We start from the raw sequence: 17,785 nt of genomic DNA on the forward strand, positions 1-17,785 counted from the left end.
GTCCACCTAGGGGAGTTGGAAAACCCTACTTTTAAACCAATGGTGCACATGAACTCCAGTATCCTGAAGGAATAAATGGCGTATAAACCAATCATTGGTCACTGGCTACCATGGGTATGCATCTCCTTACGATGCTCTACTGCCTTGTGGATCAGACCTTTAGGTCGAAGGCTCGGGTGTGGCTCCCTAAGAAAACCACCTGCTTCGATCTAGGCACCCTGACAGTATCACAGCCCACACACAAATAAAATGAGATTTGTGTGGCGCATATGTATTTGGTGCCTCCTTGTACCAATATCTATGTGTTAAAATAAATGAATAAATTTTATTGAGGATCATCTTTTGTACGCTGAAATCAATTTTACTGCGGTAAATGTGTTCATTAAAGCTCAGTATTTCACAAACATTATCTTTTTAACGTTAGAATTATTGATAAAATACTCGATAGTTTTATTCAGTTCATGCTTTTTAAGTTTTTAATCCTTCAATTGTGTATGGAGTCATCTAGTTATGTATGATTGTTCTCATTGGTACATTCATAGTTCAATTGTTGATGTTCATTGTCTAGATATTGTGAACTCAGTCAGTTAGTCAGTCAGCTACTAGAACAAAACAGAGTTGTCAGACTATTTGTTGAACTTCTAGACTTAATTGATAGAGCAAATCAAGAATCATATAGTTACTTTTTAACAAAAGTGAATAATTGTCATGAATTATGATATCAAGTAAATAAATACCCGAGAATTTGTTGATCATCGATTTATGGATCCATTCTCATTTATTTATTTATTTTAACATATAGATATTGGTACAAGAAGGCACCAAAGAGTTATGCGCCACACAAATGTCATTTGATATGTGTGAGGGCTGTGATACTGCTCGGGTGCCTGAACTGAAGCAGGTGGTTTTCCTAGGGGGCCACTCCCTGAGCCTTCGACCTGAAGGTCTGATCTACAAGGCAGTAGAGCATCGTAAGGAGATGCAGTCCCATGGTAGCCGGTGACCAACGATTGGTTCATACGCCATTTATTCCTTCAGGATCCTGGAGCTCATGTGCACCATTGGTTTAGAATGAGGGTTTTCCAACTCCCCTAAATGGACTCACCATGTTCACGAACCCGGTTAAAGCGCTGGACATTCGCTTTTCGTCCTCTCAATTTCGTAAACAACACCCCTGGTAGGAGAATGCAGTGAGTAGGACTTCTCTGGCTGAGGCTATATACGCGTGGCCATGTGAGAGCATTTGGAGAGGGAGAGCGGACTCTCCCCACTCTCGGCCGTACCAAGGCATTTCGGGGCATTCTCATTTATAAGTACTTGCCAATATAAATGAAATGATTAGTTTCTAGTCGTTTCATTGACAATTTCAATTTTTGATGAAGTTTGTACTAATGATGTTGTTCAACAGAACAATGAAAGCTCCACAACTATACTATCCAATCCAAAGAATAGAACTTCATCAAGATATATACGTTATAATAGTCGTATTAAATGAATATATATTTCTGTTACCAAGTGATTAATTATTGATTTTTTTTTAATGATGTTTTCATTTAAATTTAGGCACGATATTTTCGTGAACCAGTAGATTCAACAATTGTTAAAAACTATAAAGAATTAATAAAGTATCCAATTGATTTACGTACTTTATATACTGTAAGTTTTGTTTTATCTCTTTCTCCCTCTAAATATCTATGAATATCTATTATATTATTGATAATTCATCGTATGTTTGCTTAATGTTGTACATGTGTAGCAATGCTCCTTCACGAGGAGTAACAGGCGTAAGTAAGCAAGTAATGTGTAGCAATAACTTGGTGATTCAGTCACAGTTACTTTATAAACTATTGATCAAAGATCTTAAATTAGATCTACCTAGTTTGATTTAAGAATCCTGGTAATGCTGCATTGTATTTATATAACTGAAATATCGCTCGATTTTGAATGCAGCTTATAAACTATATTGTATTTTATTACTTAATTACTCCTGTTACCCTTCATGGAAGAACGTAGGCTGTCCAACAGCATTCTCTGTCTTACTCTGTCCTCGACAATTCTTTACAGTTTTCACCAGTTACTATTCATTCTTTTGATGTCTGCTTTCGATTTCCAACGTGGTGTGTTCTTTGAGCTTCCTCTTTTTCGTTACTTGTCAGGATTCCAAGTTAGCGCTTGCTTCGTGATGCAGTTTGATGATTTCCTCAATGTTATGTCCTATCTGATTCTAATGTCTTAATTTTTTCTTCAGTTAGATGTTGGTTTTTTCTTTCTCATCGTAGGCTATTGTTGATGTTATTCGGGCTACGGATATTGAATATCTTGTGTAGACAAGTGTTTGTAAACGATTGAACCTTTTTGATGATGGTTGTAGTAGTTCTAGAAAATTCAGCTCTGTACAGTAGAACTGTGTTGACGTTCATATTGAAGATTGTGGCTTTGATGTTGGCTTGCAGATAGATGTTTTGAATTCCATATATTCTTCAACTGTAGGGATGAGGCTCTTGCTTTGCCAATAATCGCATTTACATCTACAGAGTCCAAATCGTCTGGCTTCATCCAAGCTCCCCATTGTTTTCCTTGCTTTCCCTGAGATGTGGAGGTCGATCGTCGATGGAGTGATATCTATAAGGAGATCTGTGTGTGTTGCTTCGATGTCCGGTGGAGTTAATGAAGGTTGTCTATTCAAGAGTTCTTCAAAGTTTTCTACCCATCTGTTCTTGAATCTCAGTGATTAGCTCATCTTATTTGTCCTTAATCCGTCTCTCTGGTTTACTATAATTCCTTGTCATTTTCTTCGTTGTATCATATAGTTGTTTGATATTTCCTTTTGTTGCAGCTTTTTCGGCTGTCTGTGTTTGTCGTTTTTCCGCTTGCCAGCTCTAATGCACCTCTTCACTTGTTTGTTTGCTTCAGTGTATTCAGTTTATGCCTTGTCTTTCTCTGTTTCTGTTCTAGTGTTGTTGATTGCTGTCTTTTTGTTGTTCCTTTGTTGAATGTTGTGCAGTGTTTCGATAGAGATCCATTCTTAATAATAATAATGATGATGATGATGATGATGCTTGTTGAGGTCCAGCACCTCCTGTCATGTTGAAGTTGGCGCTTCTTCAATTGCTTTCCAATTGTCGTCCGTTGTAGTTTGTTCTTTTTTGAATAGATTTTGTAGGGTTTGTAACGTGTTGTTGAGAGCTATGTTGAATTGGTTGAGTTTGTGAGTATATCAAAGGAATACTGTATTGAACCTTTGTAATGCTGTTTGTGGAGTTGTCCAGTGTTTCTTTAGCTTCATTTTGATGTTAGCAACCACGAGGTGGTGATCTGAAGCTATTCGAGCTCTTCTCCTGGTTGTCACGTGTTCCATTGATGTTGTGTCATCTTTAGTGATGCAAAAGTGGTCGATCTGGTTATGTGTAGTGTTATACGGTCAGACTCACGTATCTTTGTGTACGCATTTGTGTGTGAATGTTGTGCCTCCTATAACCACTTTGTTGAACGGATATAGATTTGCAAATGTGTCACCATTCTCATTTGTTTCTCGCGGTCATTCCATGTCGTCTCATGATATCTTCATGTCAGGTGTTGTCCATTTTTACTTTGGCGTTTATGTCTCCCATCAGGATGGTCAGGTCGTTTCCTGAACAGTTCTCTGTGATCGATTGCAGTCTGTCATAAAACTGATTTTTATCATTGTCGTTGCTATCAATTTTATGTACATATCTTTGAATAACACTGATTGTGATTCCATCGTTCAATGTTTTGAAAGATGCTTTGATGATCGTGGGTTAATGAGATTCTCATCATATAAGTGCTTTCCGTGTTTGTTTGGACAGCATTAGAATAACTCCTTGAGTGTGTGGAGCATTTTTTCTTTCGTGATCAAAGCAGAGCAGCATCTCTCCTGTATCTATGGTTTTCTGGGTTTGCTGACCCCATACCCACCCTCCCTATTTTACCCGGTCTTTGGACCAGCAATAACCAAGGTGTCCTGCTTGAATATCTGGGCTTTCTTATTTGTCACGTCATACAATAAAAAACTCCTTTTTTGTTTGATCAACTAAAAAAAAACACAGACTACTATATAATTGTTTAGTAATAAGCATTAAATCGTAAACTTTTCCTATAATTCACATTGGTTGGTTAACTTCATAATCTTATTTCACTTGTTTTTTGTGATCTATCTCCAATTTAATTTCATGTAATTGCTCTTAATGGCTATTGATACTTGGGTGTATGTTTAATTTGACGTTAGAATATCCCTTATCTGCGTCTCTCTTTACTCAATATCTTGGTCTTTCGATCATATCACGTGTCAGAACGATGATTGAAAAATGAGTAAAACTGGGAACTACTCTGTGGACTAATATTATTGTTATGTATGTATATATGTTCTTATTGTATAATTGCTAGGACTGATCAATTACAGTCAATCTATATTGATGATTTTATAAGGCTAATTGTTTCTGTTTTATTGTCAACCAATTGTTCAGAGCTTACCCTATTCACAGCCAGTTTTGGCTTGTTTGCTTCCTGTTGTGATTTTCTATATTTTTGGTGTGCTTACAGTTCAGTGTGTTTGTTTACAAGCCAACGTGTGCTTAAAATAAATGTGCTAGAAGCTGACTGTTGACTTTTTGTCGTATCCAATGCAGATAGCGAACCAACAGGAGTATAGCTTGCATCAGCTTAACGTTAATTATTCAGGTCGGAGTGTATGATTATTCGTGTTTATGACAACGCTATACTATAAACGAAATAGTAGACGAGGGATACAAAAATTTATAAATAAAACTCTTGTTGATAGATCAAACACATATCGATTAGCATCATAACAGGAGAAGTGTAGTCTTTCAATATCTACCCAGATGTGTGTATCAGTAACACTATAACACTATAGCCAATATTTTTCATCCAAAGTAGCGTCAAATAGAAAATGACATTTAAAGCTGTACGAATTGTTTATCTATTCATTTTGATGCTTAGTTTAATTCTCTATGAAGTCATCAAAAGTCCTGGTATTATTTTATTTAATCGTTATATTAAAAATAGAATGATCTTATATAATTCACTCCTTTATATAGTTCACTATCTTTAAATGATAAAAAGGTGTAGGTGTAATCTATTGAGATTGAAAAACATTTATGTTTGTAAATTGCAATCTCATTTAACACTTAGTTTTAGGCGAATAAAATGACATTACCACCGTTGGATGCCGGCCAGCTAAGTGATCTAGAGGTTAGGCGTTCACACGCGAGGCCGAAGGCCCTAGCTTCGAGTCCCTTCGACGGGATCGTGGATACGCACTTCCGAGGAGTCTCACACTAGGACGAAACGGCCGTTTAATGCTTCCAGGTTTTCAATGGTAGTCTAACATGAATCGGTTCATGATCTCAATCAAAAACATAGTAATCTTCACAACTCCATACTTGAGAACAAAAGGATTGTGCAATTTTATGTTTGATGAATTGTTCATTTGTTGATACAATTAAAAACAATGAGACATAGCTGTCAATGATTGTCTTTAATCAAATGTATATTTTGACCAATAGTTATACCATGTATGAAATAATGTTTTTGTATTTTGAAAGAAAATGGGCTAATTAGGGCTGTAGATATTCATTGACTAATTTATTTGATCAATAATCCTGACTGTTGGCTAAGTGTGATTAAGAAAAATAATGTGAAACAGTGATAAATCTGTATGCAAAGATGGATAATGGCTAGCAGTGAAATCCAGGACAAAGTGCTTTTCGTCTTATTTGGGACTCGTCAGCTGGGTGTACCTGAATCTCAGAGTTGATGTTCATTCTAGGACTTGAACTCAGTAACAATGGGAAGATTCAAGTAAAACAACACCAAGTGAATTTAGTGATAGATCTACTTTGTTATTTTATAGAGTTTATAGATTACTCAACTCAATGGTGTGTATTAACTGTTACAGACCTTCTGCCTCCAATTAAATCTATCTAACAATCATAATCTATAGAGTTGAAGATATCAAGTTATACATTTAGAATGTTGTTGAAATGTATCTATTCTTAATCTTTTTCTACTAAATTTTATTTATCAATATCATATTTCCTACTTTTCATACAGCTTCTTTAATTCTTCATAAGTTGCTTTTGAATTGTATATTCTTTCTATGTTTTACTTGTTTACTTCCATTGGTATTACTATTTTGACTTAATTAATTTGATATCAGAAGGGGTTTTGTGGATATAATAGTAATTCTAATAGTTGAGATTATGAATCAATTGAAGCTAGAACACCATGGGAAGTCTGGAAGCATTAGACGGGCATTTTGTCTTATTGTAGGACTTCTCAGCAGTGTGCATCCAGGATGCCGCCCCACGAGATTTGAACTCACAACCTATCAGTCTCGCGCGCGAACGCCTAACCTCTAGACCACTGAGCTATCCAGCATCCAATGGTGTTAATGTCCAACTTCAGCTAATCCACGAAGTTGCACCACCGTCCACCATTGTCTTCAGTGAGTTACTATCTCACATCAGACCAGGTTGACACTCCACTGAAAACTGCTTCTCACTAAAACTCTTATAACTCGTGGGTTTGTGAGCCTACCAATGTATAACGTAATGATACCGCCAATTAGAGAACAGTGATTTATCGACCGGATCAATGACGCATAAAACAAGTACGAGCAGTTTAGAATCTTTATCGATCCTGCTTCCTACCTAGCCTTACCTGTTAAATCCAGAACACCAATTCCAGCCTTCGCTATATGAATCATATATTTGAAACATACTGGGTTTATATACAAACCAAACAGACCACATTTTGTAATAAAATTGAAAATAACATTTGTACAAGATCTAACCAAAAAGTGGCTGTGTATGTGTGAGACTAATGAATAGACTGGGCAGAACTCAAGAATGTTAAATCGTATAATAACAGTCTAAAATTCAAAATAAAGCTTATGATATGAGGAGCACGAATATGAATAGTTTAGTTACTTAACAACTATAAAATACAAAATATATGTATAGTTTTGATTAAGATCATGAACCGATTGATGTTAGACCACCATTGAAAACCTGGAAGCACTGGACAGCCGTTTCGTCCTATTGTGGAACTACTCAGCAGTGCGCATCCACGATCTTGCCCGCGGGATTCGAGCCCAGGGCCTTCAGTCTTGCGCGCGAACGCTTCACCTACTGAGCCGGCATCCAATGATGTTAATGTCTAAGCTCAACCAATCCACGAAATTGCGCGACCATCTTCCACTGTACTGAGGTAGACACCTATTTCTACCCGACACGGATTAGCTCCACTGGTCACAGCTTCTCACCAGAACTCCGAGAATTTTCTCACGAAGCTAGTCACTAGTGAGCACATGGTATTTATCAGTATAGTGGTTGTGGAGATTGTATATTAGTCCAGAAACAAATCTCAACAGTTACTATACATTATTCTCATTGGGATATACCTATTTGATACATCACAGATATTTTGTTGATAAGATGATTATTCATTAGTGGTGACTTAGTCTCAATTAATCATTAAGTAAAGATTTCACTACAAAGAATAGTAATGTATTCAATACAGATTATTACATTATCATTTTTTAGAGCATTTATGGTTAATATTCTGATACTACTTATTAGTAGAATGAACTATCTAAATAAGTATGAAGTTTTGCATATAAATTGATTAAAATATTAACTATGTAATCGTTTTATAGAAGGGTATATGAAACAAATGCCGTTAGAAATATAAGTTTGTTGATTGTTTTTTACTTTGTATGATGAGAAATCTCAATAAAACTGTATGTATTACTGTTCATTAGAATCAGAGAAATGACAATGTTCCATGATTTGATGATAATTTCAATATAAGAACTTTTGTTGAAACTTATAATTTATGAATGACCTTTAAGAGACGCTAAAGTGACTTTGAGAGTGTTCACCTAATCCTTACGCCTGTTACTCCTTGTGGAGGAGCATAGGCAGCTCATCAGCATTCTCCATCCAACCCTATTGTTGTGTCCCGACAAGAATAGTGAATCGTAACTTTTGGGATCTGTTGATGGATCAATACTAAACGTGTATTTCTATTGTATAATTATTAAGTAACTAAACTATGCATGCTTATATAACTCTTATTATAAGCTTTATTTTGACCTCCCTCATTCACACCCACATCTGGCTAATTCATGTACAAATGTTGTTTCATATTTTATTGGTATGTTGTGGTCCGTTTGATTGGTATATAAACTCAGTATGTTTGAAATATAATGATTCATATCGCAGAGGCTTGGGTTGGTGTCTGGACTTGACTGGCTGGGCTAGGCAGGAAGCAGGACCAATCAGGACTCTAGGCTGCTCGCACGTGTTTTACGCGTCATTGATCCGATTGATAAGTCACTGCTCTCTAATCGGCGGCCACAATTTATGACACTTATCTTGGACAATTTTTCCAGCTCTTTCCATTTGTTATTCATCCTTTTCATATCTGCTTCTAGTTCCCGACGTAATGTGTTCACCTAATAACTAGGATCAAATGAGGGTTATAAACCACCAGTATAAGGAATTAGTGTTAGGAATTACATTTAGGGTTTTCATCACAAACTGACAAAAGTTATAGTGCTTAAACTCTATTTAGCCAAAATGATGAATGAATTTCCCCCTAAAATCCAAGACTTGTTATCCTTAATCTGATTGGTTCGTCTACAAATTATAGTTTCGCCGGACTTTTTATTCCAGTAGATCAAGAAATAAAGGTTCACCTTATTTTGTTCAGATTTCATACAATCTGATGAGAATTATCTTCTTAATCGTAAATGTCTTATTTGAATTTAAGTACAGCTTACATCACGAACGGAATTCACATAAACATCCATTTTATGGAGCGGTGGCCCCGTAGTTAAGACGTCTGACTTTAAACCTCTAAATCCTGTGTTCAAACTACGCTGCACTTACTTCTGCTTGAATAAAGGGATTGTATCTCTAGTCCTCACACTTGAAATGTGGCCCAAAATAAACTGTACCTGGTTGCACCTAGTGAAGAAGTTTGTAAGAAAGAAGGAAAACTATTGAAACTAGGGTATATTAAAGTTTTTTAACTGAACAGGAAAATCAACATTGCTTGATGAAAGGATGGAGGTAAAGAAGCAACAAATTTCAAGTTTGGTTAGTGTCTAGTTTTCCTGAAAGTGGGATTGAGTTGTACTACTGGAATTAAACCTGGGCAGTGTCTGGCTCTCCTTGTAAACGCGATTGGACCGTACTGTTTGGGTTGTTACATGAAGGTCTGGATGGTGTCTGGTTCTCCTGAAAACCAATATAAAATTACCCTGGCACATAAAAGTATATTATATAACTGTAAAATCTCACGTTTGCTCCATTGCTAATATCTCTTTTTTAGTTGCCAACTTGCGTCATTTATGGCGTAGGCGAAATATCCGTCTATCAACCAAAGGACGTGTTTACTGCGCAGCAGTTCGTTCCTTCCTACTTTATGGCAGTGAAACATGGCCGGTAAGAGTAGAGGATATCTGTAGGCTACTAGTATTTGATCATAGGTGTCTTCGAAACATTGCTCGTATATCATGGGACCATCGAGTAAGTAACGCAGTTGTTAAGAAACGGGTACTAGGTAAGGATGGCAAATCAATTGATGAAGTAGTGAAACTTCATCAGTTGAGATGGCTGGGACACGTGTTACGTATGCCCAACGACCGACTGCCTCGACGTGCGATGTTCAGTGGTATAGGAGTAGGTTGGAAGAAAGCTAGGGGCGGCCAAACCAAAACATGGCACAAGTCCATGAAGTCACTGACAAGTGAACTGAGTCATGTTGGTAGGTGTAGACTACGTGGTTGGGGACCGCGATATGATAGCAACCGATGGTTAGAGACCCTGATTGACATGGCTCAAAATCGTTTGCAATGGCGCAGGTGCATCCACTCTCTGTGTTCTCCCAAATTCTAATCTTCTGAATTCTTCATGTCCATTTTTTTCCTCTTTCCAAATTTATTTCACTGGATTATACTCTTTAAATTACATCTCCAAACCCTAATCTTCCCGATTACTGCTTATACTCTTATTACGTCTACCACTACGGGATTTGAATCGACAACTGTATCTCTGTGCTAATGTGGTGTGGCAACTCGAACTGATGTACGTACGTACGAAGTTCTACGTTGTTACTGACTGACTGACTGACTTTTTTAGTTGAATGAATTTGATTAGGTCCTTTATTAAGGAACAACTCGATTGACCATTTCTCACTCATAAATCCTAACGTAGAAGACTCCTCAATAATGTATACTCTCACCTCTTCTCTAGAACGCTAAAATTTATGGAGAGTTCACTACCTTTAGACATTTAAAGTTAAATTAAATTATATAGAAGCGTGTTTTCCTAAATCTATGATGAAGAGTCTTCTCCCAACAAATTTGGTAACAAATTATTATTACCTTAGCCATGTTATCTTGTACATCCATTGAAACAGCTAGGATGTTTGTATGTGTTGTATTCCTGACAGATTAAGTATTTGTTAAACATATTCAGGTGATCAAAAATGTAAACATCATAGGATGTAGTGATACACAACATAAATTTCTATCTATGTGTTTTCACACCTCACTGGAATGAGATTCAGAATACATAAAGCCCAATAAGTCCTCAAACATTTTATTAGTGGATGGTAACATGTTCATAAGAGAGAAAGTTATTAACAACAAGCAAACTTAGGGATTTACGGAATATCATCCAGTGAAGTGTAGGTCGTGCTGTCATATGATTTGTAAATTTATTATAAAACAACCTAACACAATCATATTTGAGATAAAACTAAGGTAGATGCAAATTACTTATGTACTTAGAGTAGTAACAATAACACTTTGTTACCAAATTCGGAAAATTATACTATTTGTTAGAACCAGACTCTTCATCATTTCGAATCTCGCGGGGCGGGATCGTGGATGCGCACTGCTGAGGAGTCCCACAATCGGACGAAACGGCCGTCCAGTGCCTCCAAGTTTCCCATGATGGTCTAGCTTCAATTGACCTCAACCAATCGAAATTATTATAATATCCACAAAAACCCTTCTTCATCATATGTTTAGGAGAACACGTTTTTTGATTGATCGTAAGGCAAAGTGGACAGAATGTATATCGGACATATTTCAAACTATTAAAAATGTTGTTCCCCGTTTCACTGATCACCTTTATCAACATGTGCCCATTTCATAATCGCCTTTATTATAATGTACTCCTGTTTTATTTGTCCCCTTTGCTGGCACTATTATTATTATGAACTGTCTAAATATTATGCTCTGTTTCTTTTTCATTATTTTGAAATGTACACTTATGAAGTTTTTTTCAGTAATAAGGTGTATTTATGTTTATCACTTACTTACTTTCGCCCGTTACCCTTCGTGGAGGAACATAGGTCGCTCAACAACATTCTCCATCGAACTTTGTCCTGAACAATCGTTTCCAGTTCTTGTCAGTTGTTATTCATTCTTTTGATGTCTGATTTTAATTCCCAACGTAGTGTTTTCTTTGACCTTTGGTGATTTCAGCAATGTATGTCCTATCCACTTCCAGTGTCTTCTCTTAATTTCCTCTTTAGTTGGATGTTGGTTTTTTCTTTCTCATAGTAGGCTATTGCTGATGGTATCCAACTAGTTGACATTAAGTATCTTGTGTAGACAAGTGTTTGTAAATGCTTGAACCTTTTTGATGATGGTTGTAGTAGTTCTCGAAGTTTCAGCTCTGTACAGTAGAACTATGTTGAAGTTGGTATTAAAGATTGTGACTTTGATATTAGTTGACAGACAGTTGTTTTGAGTTCCATATGTTCTTCAAGTGTATGAATGTTGTCCTTGTTTTTGCAATCCTTACCTTTACATCTACATATTGTCCTCTTTGTTTATGGATGATGCTGACCAGGTACATGAAAGTGTCATCCTCTTTCAAAACGTTTTCATCAAGTGTGATTGAGTTTATGTTGTCCATGTTTTTCTTCAGAATTTCGCTATTTCCTTTGTGTATGTTTAGACCCACTGATGCAGGGGCTTCTAATGCACTGGTTGTTTTAACCTGCATTTGTTGGTGTTTATGGGATAGAGGGGTCAGGTCATCTGCAGAGTCCAAATCGTCTAGTTGCATACAAACTCTCTATTGTATTCCGTGTATTCCCTGAGATGTGGTCATAATAATCCAGTCGACCACCACCAGAAGAAAGAGAAAGAAGGAGATTAAGCAGCATAGTGTGACTCTTAGTCGTCCTCCATACATGACTTTGTATTGTAGTTCGTCGTACGAATTGCGGTTGATTTTGACGATTTTTTTAAGGTACATTATAGTGTCAAAGAAGATTCCATTAGGTTCTCCTATCGACTCTGTAAAACGCCTTCTCATAGTCATCAAGGAAGTTGATGTAGTGTGATGAGTTGCATTTAATTAATTGCTGAACGATGATCCGTAGTTTGGCGATTGTGTCTGTGCACGATCAATGCTTACGGAATCTATCGTGTTGATCTAAAAGTTGGGCGTCTACTGAGTGTTTCATCCAGTCTAGTAACAGTGTTGAAAACATTTTCTGGTACCGATAGTAGTTTGATTTCTCCACAGTCCTCATATTTGCTCAGATGAGGTGTCCTTCTTTCCAGTCTTTCGGCATTTGTTTTTACTCCCAAATCTTCCCGATCAGAATATGGATCATGTTTGCAGTTACTTCTGTCTGACCTCAGACCATCAGCTGGTATGTTGTCAGATGCTGCTACTTTCCCACTTTTGTTTTGTTTGATGACCACTTTGATTTCTTCGATCGTTGGTGGAGTGACAGCTGTAGGGAGGTCTGTATGTACTGCTTCGATATCCGGTGGAGTTAATGGAGCTTGCCTATTGAAGAGTTCACCAAAGTTTTCTACCCATCTGTTCTTGAATCTCAGTGATTAGCTCACCTTGTTTGTCCTTGGTCTGTCTCTCTGGTTTACTATAATTCTTTGTCATTTTCTTCGTTGTATCATATAGTTGTTTGATATTTCCTTCTGTTTCGACTTTCTTGGTTGTCGTAGCTAGGTGTTTGACCCATATCCACCCTCCCTGTTTTACCTGGTCTCTAGTTCATCAGTAACATTAAGAGGGTTATAGGCGGCGTGTGTAGTAATTTATCTCTTCATTCGTCTCCATTTTTTTCAATCATTTAAAATTCAAGTTTACATCCTAATACCTCTAATTAAAATTTTGCAATTTTACTTAACTATATTACTTAGAAGTAGTTGTTTTTTTTTGTGCAAAATCTTTACTACTTAACGTTTTATTAACTAGTCATATGCTTGTTTGCTTTTTTTTATTGACTGAACTTTTATACAAGTAATTCATAACCTTAGTGTAAATGTATCTGCATTTGATAACCTACTTGATTTAGTCAATCAATATCTTACTTAGATTTGTACTTGTGTTTTTCTGAATAAACATTGTGGTGTTTGCTACTTATATTGACATAAGTATTATGTGATTTTAGTCGTGAACCGAAGGTCTTGCAGCAGAGAGACAAGAGGATCGAACAGTAAAGAATGGAAACAGGATGCAATTTGTATGAAAATACAAGAACAATGATGTCTGAGTTATTTTGAGACAATTGATAGATGTTTTGCAAATTAACCACTTACTTTATGATTGTTAGATTTTATTAACAAGTCCTATAATGTTGTGTTAAATACATTCGATTGTTCCCTCCGGTGTTCTTGTTCACTACAACATCACTAGTGATTTGATAACTCTGTGAATTTTCTATTAATCAATATAGAACTGTATTACGTAACACCAACTATCAACTACTTTGATGGTCAATGTTTCTTTCTAAACTAGATTTATTATGTTGTCTTTTTCAGTCATAAATACTTCTATCACTTCAGCGTTTTGGTTATGAATCTTGTTAATTTCATGTAAATGCACTAATATTGTATGGGAGTACGAGTCAATGGTCATTTCTGTTAAATCTTACGTTGATTATGACTGACTGGTTTATTCCCTATATTTCCGTCATTATAGTGTCTTGAACTATCACAGTTTATTGATGAATGAGAAGTTTTTTCTGTGAGACTATAATTTATGGACAACCTTTGAGCGACACTATACTGGCCTTGAGAGTGTCTACCTACTTACTAGGGCTAAATGAGGATTATAAACCATTTTGAAGAATAAGGATTATGATTTACAGTTGATAGTTAGTTAAGGTTAGGAATTAGATCTAGGGTTTTCATCACGAGCTGACATCAGCTGTAATACCAAGACTCTATTTAACCAAATGAGTGAATGAGTTTCGCGCCGAAATCTTAGACCTGTTATCGTAAATCTGATTGGTTCGTCCATAATATATAATCTCGCCGTTTTTTTTACTTCCACATAATAAAAGTTCGTATTTATGTTTCTTTTGTATATATGCGTATTTCTTTTTTACTTCTTGATGGATCAGCGTGTTAAATCAGGTCATTACGCTTCACCTCAAGCTTTTCTTGGAGATTTCCGATGGATACTTCATAATTGTATCATATTTAATGGTGGTGAGTTTTACTTTTGTAACTTTTTTCCCCAGTGAACAATAGTATGTGTAGATGAAAATGATGGTTACGATTAAATTCAGTGGTTGTTAGTGGGATTTAGATTCAATTAATGCATATTCCATGCAGGATTGTATTGGAACACTCTGACTGGCTATTTCTTAACCAATCAACGCTATCGGATACTTAGCAAAGACTCTAGAATATTCTTGTGTAAAAAATTATTGTGATACTCACTTCGATCCAACCTTTTTTTACTTGGAATATAATTACGTTCCTGTTCAACCGTGTTCTGATATGGAAACTTGCCAATTGAATTAGTGTTCAAGACTACTAAGCAATAAGAGTATCTTGGTCATAATAAATGAGTTCATAACAATGGTGAACTAAATATGATCTGCAAGATTATTCAAAATTATATATGAAATAGCTCAAATGCTTATGTAGTCTATTTGTGACGTCATAATGATGTTAAACTAGTAGTAAATCATCGAGTATGCAACGCATCTGGTAGCGTAAAATATGGACCACCGATTTCAAAGTATGTCTTGCTTACAGTAAGATATGAAGGTCTTGGCCTTGGTCCGATGTGGTGTTATAATTGCACAATTTTAGAGGGTTCTTTCAGTGGCCATCAAGGGTAGAGGATACACGTAAGCTACTAGTATTTGACCACAGATGCCTTAGAAATATTGCTCGCATCTGTTGGGATCACCGGGTAAGTAATAGTGAGGTTAGACACAAGGTATTAGGGAATGGTGGTAAATCAGTTGGTGAAGTTGCAAATCTTCATCGATTGAGATAGTTGGGTCTCGTGTTAGGTATGCTTGAATACCGATTACCACAACGCTCAATGCAGACTAGTGTTGGAAATGGTTGGGAGAAAGTTAGGTGCGGACAAACCAAAACGTAGAGTCAGTTATCGAAGTCACTAACACATCAATAATCCAGTTAGATTGTAGTTGAAAATGGCATATCGGAATAAGTCAATTTTTCGCTAAGAGTGTTCATTTTTCTTATTTAATTTTAGCTAGTTCTTCTATTACATCATCTGCACGTCTTCTAGATCGTACATTTCATCGTGAGTTTAATTTAATGCGTGCTTGTCCAACATGTTATCTTAATCGTATACCAGCAATTCATTTATTACCATCGACAACTAGAAAACTACCTCCATTAACCGAAAATGAACCTGAATCTTATTTAACTGTAGCTTCAGTACAATCATCATTGTTATTACCAAATGAATCAAATGAGATCATTGAAAATGATAGTATCAACATTGTCAATGGTGTTAACGATGAATGCAACCATAATACTCCTACTAATACTACTAGTAATAATAATGAATCTAAAAGTTCGTCATCATCATCGGTATCTACATTAGATCCTTGGTGGTTTTGTAAATTATGTGTAAGTATTTATATGTTTGTTTTATTTACTTTGTGATTGAGTCATTAATCTTGGATAAGTATCAAATGTATAATCACCAGGAACACTCAACCATTTACATATATATAAGTATATACATGTAGCTATGTGAACTCAGTAGCTAAATAGATAATGATTTAGTATTTAATTTTGAGTCACAGTGTGAAAATTAACATTGAGATTACATTAGATACATTCAATTGATCAGTTCGTAATAAAAGGGATTGTAAATTCAAAATTTCACTGTTAGCTATTATTCAACTTTACTAAAAATTGTACTTAAATGTAATATAGAGACACAAACGCTGAAGATTTCTGGGGGGGGAGGGGGTTAACACATCTCAAAAATGATCACTGTAAGTTAAATACATTTATTTTACTCTATAAATTCATTCACTTCTTCGAACCCTGTGTTGGTTATATTTAGTCCTGCTCACAGTTATATTCAAAGTACCATTATATAGTTGTATAATATACCCTTGTGAACCAGGGTCATTTTACATTGGTTTTCAGGAGAACCAGACACCATCCAGATTTTCACATGACAACCCAAACAGTACAGCTCAATTCCGTTTACATGGAGAGCCAGATACCGCCCAGGCTTAAATTTTGTAACCCGAACAGTACAGAACAGTCCCGCTTCACAGGAGAACCAGACACCGTATAGGCTTTAATCCTACAATTTGAATTTTATAGCTCAATCCTGTGGCGCAACCACATAGGTACCAAGCACCCTGGTAGACCATTTGCACCATTCATATACACATTCACATGACATGTTTAGTTATCTCGATCAATGATTGCATGAAGTACCATTACTTTGACTTATTCTCGATTCATCTTATTAATTTTATCTCACTATGTTAATATATATTAAGAAAGAGCAAATATATAGCTCAGTAATTTTTAGTTACAATTTTCAGTTAATTAATATAATAATTGTGACAATGAGAAAATCAGTGAAAACCTGGAAGCACTGGATGAACGTTTCGTTCTAGTATAGAACTTCTCAACAGTTCTCATCTGTGATCCCGCATGCAGGACTCGGACCCAGGACCTTCGGTCTCACACGAACTCTTAATCTCTAGATCACTGAGTCGGCATCCAACGGTGTGAATAGACTAAATTCAATCAATCCATGACACGATAATTCTCTAAATTATATTCATTCATTAAGGTTATCGGATAATTTATGTTATGTACTACTCAGTTCAGTGTATTGAAGTTTACAAACTGTGACCATTTTTTTTCGCGTTACTTGCCTCTCAGTATATTATTATTTATTACTATTACATCAGTAATGACAACAAACTGTGGTACGAAATGTCCAATCACCTAGACTAGTGGTGCTTAAATAGAACAACTCTAGTGCTGAGAAGACATAGATCATTTTATCTGTGTAGGGTTTTGTAATGTCTTCTTGAATTTTCATGCAGCCAGAATATACTTGCTACACTGGGAAATCAATCGAATTTAATATGGTAGCTACTGAATATTTTTCATGAACTTCAAAACGAACTGATGGATAAGTTGTATCTTATGAAAAACTAAGTGCGTATTATCAGTATTTAGTTATTCAAATGCTTGAACTCAATAAATAAGGAAGGCATCAAGGAATAAAGACCATAGTTTTTAAGGTATTAAAGTTAACCTTAAAATTCTTTATATTTTAAAATCAAAGAACCACATTATCTGTGTACAGTTTAAGAGCATTTGTCTACTCGATGTATTATCATTGCCTTTGACTAATAATACTATACATTGTAAGCGTAATCCAATTAGCTGCTTACGCCTGTTACTCCTCGTGGAGGGGCATAGGCCGCC

The 17,785-nt window shown here is 35.9% G+C and overlaps 1 protein-coding gene across 2 annotated transcripts in view; it reads left to right on the top strand.

Annotated features, from left to right (window-relative positions):
• The window catches only part of ZMYND8_1 (Protein kinase C-binding protein 1), a 65,006-nt gene that overhangs the window by 25,130 nt on the left and 22,091 nt on the right, over positions 1–17,785 (top strand). The window contains exons 7-9 of one of the 2 annotated variants that reach the window (XM_051215351.1): positions 1,564–1,656; positions 14,446–14,533; positions 15,561–15,943. In XM_051215351.1, coding sequence (XP_051068564.1) covers positions 1,564–1,656; positions 14,446–14,533; positions 15,561–15,943 — 564 coding nt within the window. Of the gene's footprint in view, positions 1–1,563; positions 14,534–15,560; positions 15,944–17,785 lie in introns of both variants that reach the window. The other variant, XM_051215350.1, reaches the window with a different exon arrangement.

The sequence above is a fragment of the Schistosoma haematobium genome, chromosome 2, assembly GCF_000699445.3.
Source record: "Schistosoma haematobium chromosome 2, whole genome shotgun sequence".
NCBI classification, from domain to species: Eukaryota; Metazoa; Platyhelminthes; class Trematoda; order Strigeidida; family Schistosomatidae; genus Schistosoma; species Schistosoma haematobium.